Source organism: Meleagris gallopavo, chromosome 1, assembly GCF_905368555.1.
Source record: "Meleagris gallopavo chromosome 1, MGAL_WU_HG_1.1, whole genome shotgun sequence".
Classification (NCBI taxonomy): domain Eukaryota; kingdom Metazoa; phylum Chordata; class Aves; order Galliformes; family Phasianidae; genus Meleagris; species Meleagris gallopavo.
Window position 1 is genome coordinate 135442580 of NC_139404.1, and position 12053 is coordinate 135454632.

General features: G+C 38.9%; 1 protein-coding gene across 4 annotated transcripts in view; it reads right to left on the reverse strand.

Moving 5' to 3' along the window:
- Positions 1-12053, reverse strand: part of MCF2L (MCF.2 cell line derived transforming sequence like) — a 145654-nt gene that overhangs the window by 90437 nt on the left and 43164 nt on the right. The window contains exon 1 of one of the 4 annotated variants that reach the window (XM_085215245.1): positions 2924-4102. The exons of the other annotated variants lie outside the window; for them this stretch is intronic. Coding sequence (XP_085071371.1) covers positions 2924-3044 — 121 coding nt within the window. The 5' untranslated portion in view covers positions 3045-4102. Of the gene's footprint in view, positions 1-2923; positions 4103-12053 lie in introns of those variants that run through there. 4 annotated transcript variants of the gene reach the window in all.

The following is a 12053-nucleotide window of genomic DNA, read 5'->3' on the forward strand; positions in this document are numbered from 1 at the left end:
GAGACATTTGTAACACTATCTGGAATGAGCTGTACTGAATTGCTCAGTCATGGTTTCAATATTTCTATGCAGATTATCACCTTCTGGGGGGATTCACCCCCAAACCTCTTCTACAAATTTTTGCTGGACAAAGTACAGTGGCATTTCTAGCAGACAATGGAAGATTAAAACATGCAAACTCCAAATCTCAAATCTCTTTTCAACACATTTACCTAGTCAGCAAATGAAGATAGCAACAGCAAATACAGCTTTATAAGCCTGGGCCTGTATAGAATGGCTAACAGTAATTAATTTGTAGTGGCAAACTTTAATGCTGATCAGAAATCTCAGTGTTTACACAGATTAAGGCAGGTTTTCACCATGTCAAAGCCTTCAGGTACTGAAGTATTCCTACTATATCCCCTACTATATTTATAGACTTAGTCTGGAATATATTTAATCTGATATTGGCTGATTCCATGCACTTTGCTATCCGTCCTGTAAGCTATAGACCACATGCTCTTCCCACACCAGAAAGACCATTATCCAACAGAAATATGACACTTAGACAAAGAGTGAGAAGCAGAAGAACCTGTGAGGATGCTCTGATAGCACCACTCTGGGAAGCCCAGTGCAATAGGCCATAGCAGGACACTATCTGGTAAAACTTCCCCTCCCTGTGGATGACACGTCCCATAGGAGACTATTTGAAGCCACATGTCTCCAGGGATGATCTCCTTCACAAACTCTACAGTTGCTGTTCTACCCGCCTACAGAATCACACAGAAGATGTATAGTTAGGGATGGAAGCCAAGACCATGACACCCTTTTGTATCCTGAGGCCTGGCCATATAAGCCTAGGACCTGCCTGCACAGGCAGGAGGGGAAATATGGTGGTCAGCCTCAAATCCCCATGGTCCAAAGAGTATGCATCACTGGAGAGAGGGTAGGCCAAGTCAGAGAGATAAAAGCTGTACAAGCAGCCTAGGGAAAAGACTTCTGCAGATAGCAGCCAGAATAGGGTTAGGCCGAGGAGGACAGACCCAATCCTCCACAAACTGTAAATAAATAGAGTTGTCTTTGTTAAAATGAAAGTAGAGGCAGGTTTGATGAAGCATAAAGACTCGGGAAGCCAGCACAGCCTCTCTCATAAAAGTAAGTAAGGTCGTGCAAAATCAGTCTATGAACCATGACATTTACTATTCACATGAAGATTTCTATATATTTTTTTTTTAACATGGAGGGAAGGAGTGAAATGACAGTGAGCAAAACTGGTAGTTTCCAGAGATGCTAATGGGAAAAGAACAAAGCCCTGCAAGACTTGGGGCAACAGGATACAGCAGCTTAATTTTGTCACAAATAGAGAAGAGATGCACACATTATGGGATTCACAGACTCAAAGTACAATAACGTTGGAAATAAGTGCTTGCCAAAATTGTAACTTTAGCCAGAGCAGCAACAGGACAGAAATGCTCCCAGACTATATGATCTTTCCTTTCCACAGTCTAAAACCTTGATCCACATTTGGTGTACCATTTGGTCTGAAACTGCCACTGAATGCTAATTAAAGTCTGCCAACAGGAAGGTGGAAAGACTGTTATCAGTGCAAAAGGCCATAAAATGGCTTTGACCAAAACAATGGACTAATTCTTACTGTATATGTAAGGTTAACATTAGAACCATATAATTGCTTTTCTACTGTCAACATAAAATGGATAACAGGAAGGAAAGGAAACAGAATTTTTGCATACTTGTAGACTTCAAAAAGACCGCAGCACAATCAAAAGGAGGAAAAAAAGTCAGGAAAGGTAAAATATTTGCATTTTCAAAGTTACAAAGAAAAACAAAAAGTTATTAAAAAATCATATGATTTTCATTCTAAGCACCACAGACTACAAAAGACTCAGTGAGCACAACACAGAAGAAGGGGAGCAAAAGGAAACACCGAAGAGGCATTTTGCTCTTTCTGACTTTTCCCAAGTACAGGTGTCAACATGAAAAAAAGGAATACTGAGAGCTTTGAAAAATTTATACTTACTAAAAAAGTTGCTTAGCATATTTTGACTTCAATTTCACGTGCTGCAAATTAATTTAAAAAATCAACTGAAAAAAAATCCTTTTTTTTTTTTTTAAACCACAATAGGTCACTGTGTATATAAAACCAGGAAAGGATTCATTAACTATTGAAAAAAACCATTTTGTCTTACCTCAGCCAGTTAAGGCTAACCTATCTCAGGGAAAAACCTCAGCAACCTTACTAAACACAAAGATGATATAATTTTTACTTTTACTAAGATATAATTATACAACATACAGTAGGAACCAAGACTTCATTCTGACTAAATATTGGCAAGTCTCGAATTCGGTACATTACATTCAAAGACTGGAGGCTTTCTGAGCTTTCAATACAGTTACAGTTTTTTTGATGTAGTTACTTATGTTGTCCCTGTTGGTTGCAGAGGAGTTGGTCTGGATGACCTTTAAAGATCCCTTCCAACTTGAAAAATTCTATGATTCTATGTTTTTAGTAGTGGAGCACTCAATGAAGTTCTTTTACAGTACTGAAGGCAGGTTCACGTAAAGCATTACCATCTGTGTTTATTAGATACTATCTTATGTCTGGAGCTGCAAGGAAAAATAAAATTTCATGCACATATAATGTTTTTCTCCTTCAAGTGACAGTGAGTAATCACTATGCACAAGTAACATCTAATATGGATAAAGATTTAAATATTTTAACTATAACAAATGCTGGATCCCTGCATGAGCATACTTTGAGAAAACATGCTAGCTCCTGCAAGAATCACTGGAGTTGTGAAAATCAGCAAGCCCAGCAGGAGGCTCCTTATTACTTTTATGTACCTCACATGCTGCTCAAACTTAAATGCAAACATTCTGTGCAGAGGTAAATCACAATACAGGATCAACTATACAATCATCTCACCAGAGCATATTTGGCGCGTGTGATTTCGTGAGTGCCTTCTACTGTGAAGGATTTGGCTGAATCTTGGTAGGATCCTAAAGTGACTTTCATGTCCATCCTTTAAAAGCCGACGCTGAGACATGGATGTGAATCTCTGTATCTTCAGCAAGTTATTCACTGAAGGAAATAAAAATCAGCTCTTCAAAAAAGCACAATTCTGAAGCACTGAAACACTGATTTTGCTTGTAAATGTCAATGGAACAGAAGATTTCTTTGTCAAATTCAAACACTAAAAAAAAAAAAAAAGATTAAAAAAAGACTCGGATCTAACAAACTGAAAATAGATGCAGTTCAGTTTTTTGTATCAGATGTGCTTTTCCTCAGAAACCCATGCCCATTTTTACTACAAAGAAAAGAGAAAAATTAGTTGTAGTTAATGGACAGAAAATGCTGGACAGTTTCCACACAAAGATGCAAGATCTCCTCAGTTTATAGCATGCTTCACACAGCAGAGAGATGGGGCATTTTGCTACTGCTTACAGCCTCTTTTCTTGTCTCCAGTGCAAGCAGTATGAATAAAGGAAGCAGAGCTTCTCACATGAGCGGGTTGGATTATCAGATGAAACTTCAAAAAAAGCACAGAACTGTCTGGTCTTCAATGTTTCATCCAAAACAACAGCTGTTTCAGTTGAAGAAAAGCTCCCTCAAAGAATCCAGCCCATCAGCGCTCCAAAGCCGCTTCTCATCCCAAGCAACTGGCCCTGCTGCCAGGGTCTTCACATCCTTCTCATTACTGAGAGGAGAGGTTCGGTAGCTGAACAGGGAGCTGAGGTTTGTAGTGAAGAAGGGCAGCTGAAGGTCTTTCACACGGTCTTGCTCTCAGGTTCCCAAATCAGCACTCAGATGGGCAGGAATTTCATGCTGACACTCGCTGTGCTTCCTAGTTCTGGGTCTGAAGCATCCCGTCTCCCTCAGGGGCCTGCACTATGCTTATGCCAGCAAAGTAAAAGCAAATACCACTGGCAATACAGTGTTGTTAATTAGAAATTACTCTTCTGTTCGTTTATCCTGAGTCAGACCCTTATCACCAATCTCCTCTCCCTCTCTCCAAATTCATACAGGCACAAGAAGCGAGCTGCTCAAAGGCTGAGCGTATCTCCAGAATCTGCAAGCAGAAAGAGCTCACAAGAAAAGCCTGAATCTTCCTGGGAGTTAACAAACAACTAATAGGAAGGAAGGGAGGGGAAATAAATCCCATGCTTTCTTAAAACACATCAGGAAACCCTACACTGTCTGTTCCCCCTGTCTCTTTCAATGCAGGAGAGAGGAAATTGATAATAGTGCTTTACTTGGCAGTCAACATTTTCCTCTCAATTCTGTTTAACTATGTCCTGTATGGCTACAGATCTACCACAGCCCCACATATAGCACTGTGCACATCAAACTGAGAAAGTATTCTGAAGTCTAGTTCCCAATAATCATTATTCTGAAAGCAAATTACAACATACTTGCTTAAGTCATATTGAAGTAAATATTAAGTAACTTAGTACAAAATACTAGCTTGAAGATAGCTGGCTAGCAGAGGAGAAAATGCTTGACATTCAACATGAAATCACAGGCAAATGTGACAGTCTTGAAATGTGATGATCAAGAGAGGTAGAAAAATGAATAATAACTGATGCATTTCATTCAAACATCACTTCCCAAATTCATTATAATGGACCCTGCATAATGCAGTTGTGCTACTCATCCTGGATCAAAGGCCTATCAGGCTTATTTAAGTAATAGAGGAATTAAAAGGAAGAAAGGAAGGAAGGAAGGGAAAAGTCTATTGATGGAAAACCACCACGATGTACACCACCACTGTACTACATATTTAGGGTTCAAACAAAAGAGAATGCAATTCAAATAAGCAGAACATCACTGTTAGACAAAATCTAACATTTTTCTTGGAGCTCTTCCTGGCAAACAGTCCACTCCTTCTTTCAGGCTTTTGGGGCACACCAGACTCCTGCCCAAAGGAGCCACTCTGGCCCTTGACTGGAACAGGATAAGACCACACATCCATTACCCCCTAGCAGCCAAGGCAGCAGCCAGAATAGTGACTGTCCCAGTGAGGCATCGAGTGTGCTGTAACGCTGGTGGCACATGGTGAACATCTCATCAACAGGGATTATTACAGTGAAGCATAAAAATGTTCTCCTTGCTTTCTTCCTGTATTTAATACACACAGAAGATTGATGACTTGAGTTGTAAACTTGTTAAGTATACAAAATCCTACCAAAAGCTAGCCATTAGCTATATCCCCATCCACGAAACAAGCTTTTAATCTTCTTTTGAGCACTCAGATATGTGCCTAGAAGCAAAAAATTAATCACAACAATGGCTGCGGTAGAGTGCAATCAAAAGGAAACAGATGGTGTAACGCAGTGTTTTCCAAACAGCAGCAGCCTGTATCTCCAGGAAAATAATCAGAATAATTTCCCTCGCCGTTGGCATTACTGTAACAAAAGGTTGTAGTAGAAGAGTTTCTTCTCTGCTCTGTACAGCATCAGGAATTCCCTTAGCAGTTTAAAGAAGGTAATATTCTGTGGGTATTACATGGCAGATCCAAGTAGACCAGCACCTAGTTTTTCTTTCTTATTACATAAACAGTAGTATTTGATGGGCAGCTCTTCCACTCTGTGAATACCTTTAAGTGACCACGAACAGTTCAATGCAGTCAACAAAATCTTGGCAATGGAATGGCCTGTGTTTTTCTCAAGCTCCATCTCTGGGTTTGCTTTTGACTGCAGGCACAGTGTTGCACATTCAGAGCAGCCATGCTGAATTACATCTGTATCCTCTCTGTAATTCTTCCCAGGAACTCTCGCAAAATTTTTATTCATAAAATAACTTCAAGTTTTCTAAGAGATCATTAAATTAAATTGCCATCAGTTTCATCATTGCTGGATGTTCTCCTTGTTCCTTTTAATCTTTTTGTTGGTATGGGAGCCTTATCTTTATGGAACATCTCAAATGCCCTAATGTGTTTTTTCCCCCACATCTTAACAAGTATTTACAGATCCTTCCTTACATCCTTACATTAAATGCAGAGCTCTGAAAAGTTTGCATTACGTGACAACATATATCTCCTAGCAGTACAGTGCAGGAGGCTCTGACAGCAGAATCACACTGCATTAGCACACAGATTTATGTTCCTGTGTTTTTTCCACTGAGAACAAGTTAATCTTCACGCTTGCTAATAAGCCACTGCCACCAGTGTTGCCATTTCTTCTTGATTTTATATGTTGTTTATCAGGGAAAAGACTGCATCTTATAGGCAAGAAATCATGCACGGTATCTCCTACAAGTTGCACTTCAAGATCCCACTGTGCACACAGTGCAGGAGTCCATCCATGAGACCTATAGATTATTCTGTCCTTTTGTCTTGAGTCCCTGCAGGTAGGATTTTCTGCAGAGAAACTTTAATCAGAAGGAGCATCACATCTCTGATAAAAATACAGAGGAGTGCAAGAGAGATCTTGCATGAAGAATGCAAAAGACTACAAAAATTATATGGGGAACTTAAGCACAACATATGCAAAAACAGTTCTGAAATTGCTGCTTCTTGAAACACCAAAAAACAAACACACATTCAAGCTAAATCTCAGTCTTTTGAAAAAAGGTGCAAGTGCCACATGTATCTTTCAGTCTTGACGCATTTTCAGTAATAGTGGAATTAAATGAGGGGGAAGAAAAGCACACCACAAGAGATCTGTTGTTTAGCTTTTTCTGTTTAAACCATGCTCCATTAGTTATCTCTGCACACAAATGATACTTGCTTAGTTGAAAATGGTCGCACAAACATCTAACTTGGACTCATACTATGTTATTGAACAAAAATATTGTTTTGCGCACATTAAAAAGATAATACACAAGTTACTTCTGATCTGAAATGTAACCCATTTTATAGAGATATGCAGTAACAAGGGAACACCAGTTGTTATGATGCTTTCTTATAACCATACTTAGATGTCAAATTATGGCAAGTAATGATGTGTTGATTTTTCAAATGAAAAACAAGTTGACAAAAATTAATCCATGCCAGGGGCTAATCACTACGCTAAAAAAATGAAAAGTCAGCTAGAGGCTGATTTTAAATGATAAAGGAAGGGTAGCTGAGATTTCAAAGACACAGAACTTGATGTTTTTACATCTAGAAACACTACAGGGCTGTTGTAGAAGGAAAACATTGAGAGAATATCCGATGGAAAACCTGAGAAATAAATCACTACTCCATGATGCCAAAGATACTTAAATACAAGAAAAGAATGACCCTTCCTCTTTCAATGTGGGTGAGACTAATATGAAGTTTAGGTACATCTTTTACCTATCCTATTTTTATACTTATTAAAATTTGAAAGGTGTTCTTGTATTTCAGTTTTAGTCTAGGATATTCTCTCTGAAATATATTATCTTAGAGAGAATAGGTCTCCCGTAACGTAGACTAGAGAAACTGTGAATTGAATTCACATTTATTAAAAATACCATGACATATAAGAAGAGCAGACTGTAACTGGTGAGAAAACTCAGAAATAAGTATTGATTGAGATATACTCAAGCGGACCTAAAAGCTTTTACAAACTCAGTGTTTCCTAACATCTATCACTATCAGATACTGGTAACTATTCACAATACTTTGATATAAATTTATTAAAGTCTAGGAGGTGAAATTATTATTTAATTTCATGAGAAATCTACAGGCAAATCTTGAATTAATTTACATGAACAGATTAGTTTAGTTGTCCAACCTTAACCCTAACCAAACACGTCTGCTCAGAGACAAACCACGATTGTAATAAGCCTCAGCATCAGATGAATGTAAGTGGAACAGGGGCTGAGATAAATGGGCAGCCTGCATTCTATTTATAATTACACATTATGCTGCTGAACCACAGCTGCCACTCTTTCTTTTAAAACAATCACTTGAAAAGAGTTCAGCTATTACCATATAAAATAAATCCTAAAATCAATACAGATTATTTTGTAACATAAGTGTACAACACGAAAAAAAACTGCAGAATATAAAATTAGGGTTTCAATATTCTGAAAGTGTTAGTATTTCACTGTAAAGACAACTATGAAACTTTTAAAGCCTATCATCATCTGCCCCTCTAATTTAAGCAATTTTATCCCCGCATGTCTGAATTTGCTATGAGTTAGCAATAAACTTGACACCTGTCTCCAAAATAACAACTTACTCTGACATCAGGGATCAAAAATACTCAGAAAATCACATCTGCTCAGACAAAAAAACCTAGAAGGGAACAACTCTATGTTACCAGCTAGGCAAGGTGAGGTTTAACATCCTGCAAGACTGCACTTTTTGTTTATCCTTCAGTGTAGTAAGTTTAGAAGGCAACCTGCAATCAAAACTTGCTTCAAAACTACAGAAAATGGTCTTGGAAAGAGCATGAAAACTGTGCTTGTCCTGGTTCAGGGCAGAAGGCCAGAAAAGGGAAATGCTGGGTGAGCAGCCAGTGCCTGTCCGAAGCCAGAAGTAATGGATCACATTAGAGGTAATTAAGCAATTGCTACCTCCAAGTCATTCATTTACTTCAATTCTATCAGGTAAAATGGCCTGCTGAGTGACACAACTGGGCACCATTGAGCAATTTTGCCAGAGGCATGAAGGCCAGCTTACGGTCAGAAGTGAAGATGGGTGAAGAAAACGAACCTGTTCAGATTGGATTGCTCACATAAATTATTTCTGCATTTTCACACATTATTCATATTAATTTCATAAGATTAGTTTTATTCCCATGCTTTCACACTTCTGGCCCATGTCTGTTCTTCAACCAGTTGCCTGTTGTTGAGGCTATGAAGACAGCACAAGGGAAGGAGACAACCAAAGGCTGAGAGGGGATTTCTCTGACAAAAGGAGAAAGAAAGGGATGGAGACCATGGAATCTCTGTCCCACCATGCACCTTTCATCCCTGGAAGCCATGGAGCCATGGGTAAAGGGATGCTACTGACATGAACTGGGTAAAACAGTGGCAGGGAAATAAATAATCTTTTTTCAAAAACCAATTACATCTTTGTATATATGTGCGTATATACATATATATATATAGAAATAAATATATATTTAACAGAATAATAAATGCAGTCAACAGCATTTACTGGACTTCTACAAAACAGCTCTGCGCAGAACCAGCTAGGGACAGAAAGCCAAAATTTGATGCTGAAAGAACAGTTGCTTAGGTTTAAGAGTACTTGATTTATTTTCAAAAGAATGAGTTTGAGCTCAAAAGCAGTATCTTTTAATAACTGAATAGAGTAGGTACATAGTACTTACTCGCTGGATTGATTGCTGGCAGACACAGCAAGAGAGGAGGGGCTTGTATGTGTTTACACCATTGCTGGGTAATGCTTGTCTTCCCAGCCTGGTCTGCCACATTTAAGTTCAGCCCACTAGTGAAACTTCAGTTTCAGAAGACTGCCAAACTGGATAGGTTAGAGGGATGACTTTCAGAAGGTCTCTTCCTTGAAGACAATTCTTTTCACAATACAAAATGTGGAATATGGTATTGCTGGCTGCTGCACCTATGCGTCTATACAGATCCTAGCAGTGGTGGACCTTAGCTACAGCTTTTTATGTTCTCAATAGTCTAATGTGTGCAGTAAAAAATGACTACTGTGCACCTGCACAAAGAGCTGACATCATCTCGCATCATAAGCCACAAACAGCCTTTGAGCTCTCTGTCTCTGCTACTGTTGTTTCCTTCTGAAAAAAGTTTGCTCTTGCCACGTGCTTTGGATCCAAGTGATCCTGTGCTCAGTTCTCACCTCTTCCCTTTCAGATTTTAATTCTTTTTCACAATCACATTTCACAATCCTCCCTCTTTAGTCTCTTTATGAATGGTAAATTAATAAAGTGGAAGAGTTTTCAGTTGAGTAGGTGCTTTGAAATTCTTCTGCATGCACTGTTACACCAATTACAAATTTATATGGCAGTAATCCACTCAGCACAAAAGAAACACTGCAGTTAATACCCGACAAAGCTGGTATGCAGCCATACATAATACCTTTTAGAGATCTTTCTGAAACACTATAAAAATCCCCAGGCTACAAGAACTAATATGATTTTTCTCAAGCAACTGTTACAACGCAGCACACTGCAACTTTCTGAAGTGCCATATGGGTGCAAAAGTGATATACCACACAAGTGTTTGGAGAAAGAAGGAGATTTTTGTAATATTAATAAACACAAAAAAAATTCCTTAACTGCTGATTTTGATGGTCACTTACGTAGAACTCCAGCAAAATGGAGTACAGATAAACACATTTAATTGAGCTGGGATTAAGGGAGTTACTGGTGGGATGGTCAATATTTTACTAGAAAGACAGTCCAAGTTTAGCCAGTTCAGAGTCAGTTTCCCTCATTCTGCTTATCAGATAGCCAATTCTAATAGAGGTTTTAATTATACAGTCATAATTAAAGACATTCAAGCAAAAGGGGCTGAATATACACTAAGAAAGAGACCAAGGGTTTTTTGACCATCTGGAACTGCCAGTGCCAAGGACAAGTCTGTGTTTAAGTTAAAAAATGAAAAGCTCTTTGACAACTAAGAATCAAGACAATTTTCTTTCTGAAAACGTAAAACAAACACAGTGTGATATGCAGTCGCTATGGTGTAATTCTTAGAAAGAATGAGAAACACATTCCATCTATAGCATGTTATCGGCAAGTGCCAACACTGAACGCTGCCACAGTCACACAGGCACTTTATTGGACATAGAATTCCTGTTCCCAGGGGTTTCTTCCTCTTGTTTCTCTTGTGCCAGCATGCTCATTTCTGTGCTGCATTGTGAATTTTACTTGGGCATTTCCAGGTAGGAAAAGCAGGGCAGAGACACAAGATGTGGCTCCTTGGTAAAGAAGCCAATAACCTTGGCACAAAATGTGACGAGTGGAAAGCTGCTGACATTAGAGACCTATCGATTTGAAGGTTGGGAAGATTTATCATCATTATTTCCTCAGATGTGTAGTGCTTTCCTGTTGCCATTCCTGTAGCTTTAGAGTTCTTCAGGAGAGATCTTCACATGGCTTAAAAAAATAGTACCACTGATCACTATGGCTGTGCACTTAGAATTCAAGCACAATGGGCAAATATTTCATTGAAGTTACAGTCTTCAAATATTACATCAAATCTATTGAAAGACATGGAAGATGTGGTGAATCAAATATGTTAAGCAGAAACAATGACATGGTCACCTCCTGACATAGTCTCACTGAGAGAAAACAATGAGAGAAAAGGTCAATTCCAGTCATGTCCTCTTCCTCCTTTCCACAATTTGGTCTTATTTGTCATATTTGGATTCACAGATCTTTTCCCCCAACCTAAATGATACTTCTAACTTGTCAAGTAAAGGTAGATCTGTGCCAGTAGTTTTTGTTTCTTCCCATACAGAAGAAATGTTACACATTTCAAATGTTACACGGCATACTCTACTGTCCATCAACAATATGTTTCTGAAAAGTGTGTCAGCTAAAATCATTATCCCCTGGTTTCCTTCTTCATCCTCAATTGACTTGATCCATCCAAGTTTGTCTGAGGAAGACAACTGAATGTTGAAAGTTGAACCACTCAGGAAGAGAAAGCAAGAATGCTCACCCTAGAAGACTGATACTGGGAACATGGTTTCAGAGATGAAGAGTCTGGGATTTTGAGGAGCACGATCTCCTCCTGAAAGCTGGAATCCCTTCTACGTGACAATTTTGAAACTCTTTCCACTCCATCTACTATGCCATATATAGTGTCCCAGTGCATTTTAGTCCCTGCACACAAATCCCCCTCCACGTATGCCCTCCAAACTCAGGTGTGTCACTTGTGCAATTGACAACAGTTAGTAGGGTGCTTAATAACCAGCAGTGGGAATCCAAATCCAAGGACATGGCTATCTCAGAAAGCAGTCATTTCATCATGCAATCAAGCATTAATCAGAGATTTGGTCACAGAGGCAATCTTCGATCAGATTTGCGATACATAGACACCACTGGCACCAGGCTCCTCTATTAGCAAAGCACAGATCTGTATGGTATATCTTTTATTTTGGACCTTAAATAGAGGCTGCACAGCTGAAAGGTGTCACACATACTGATCT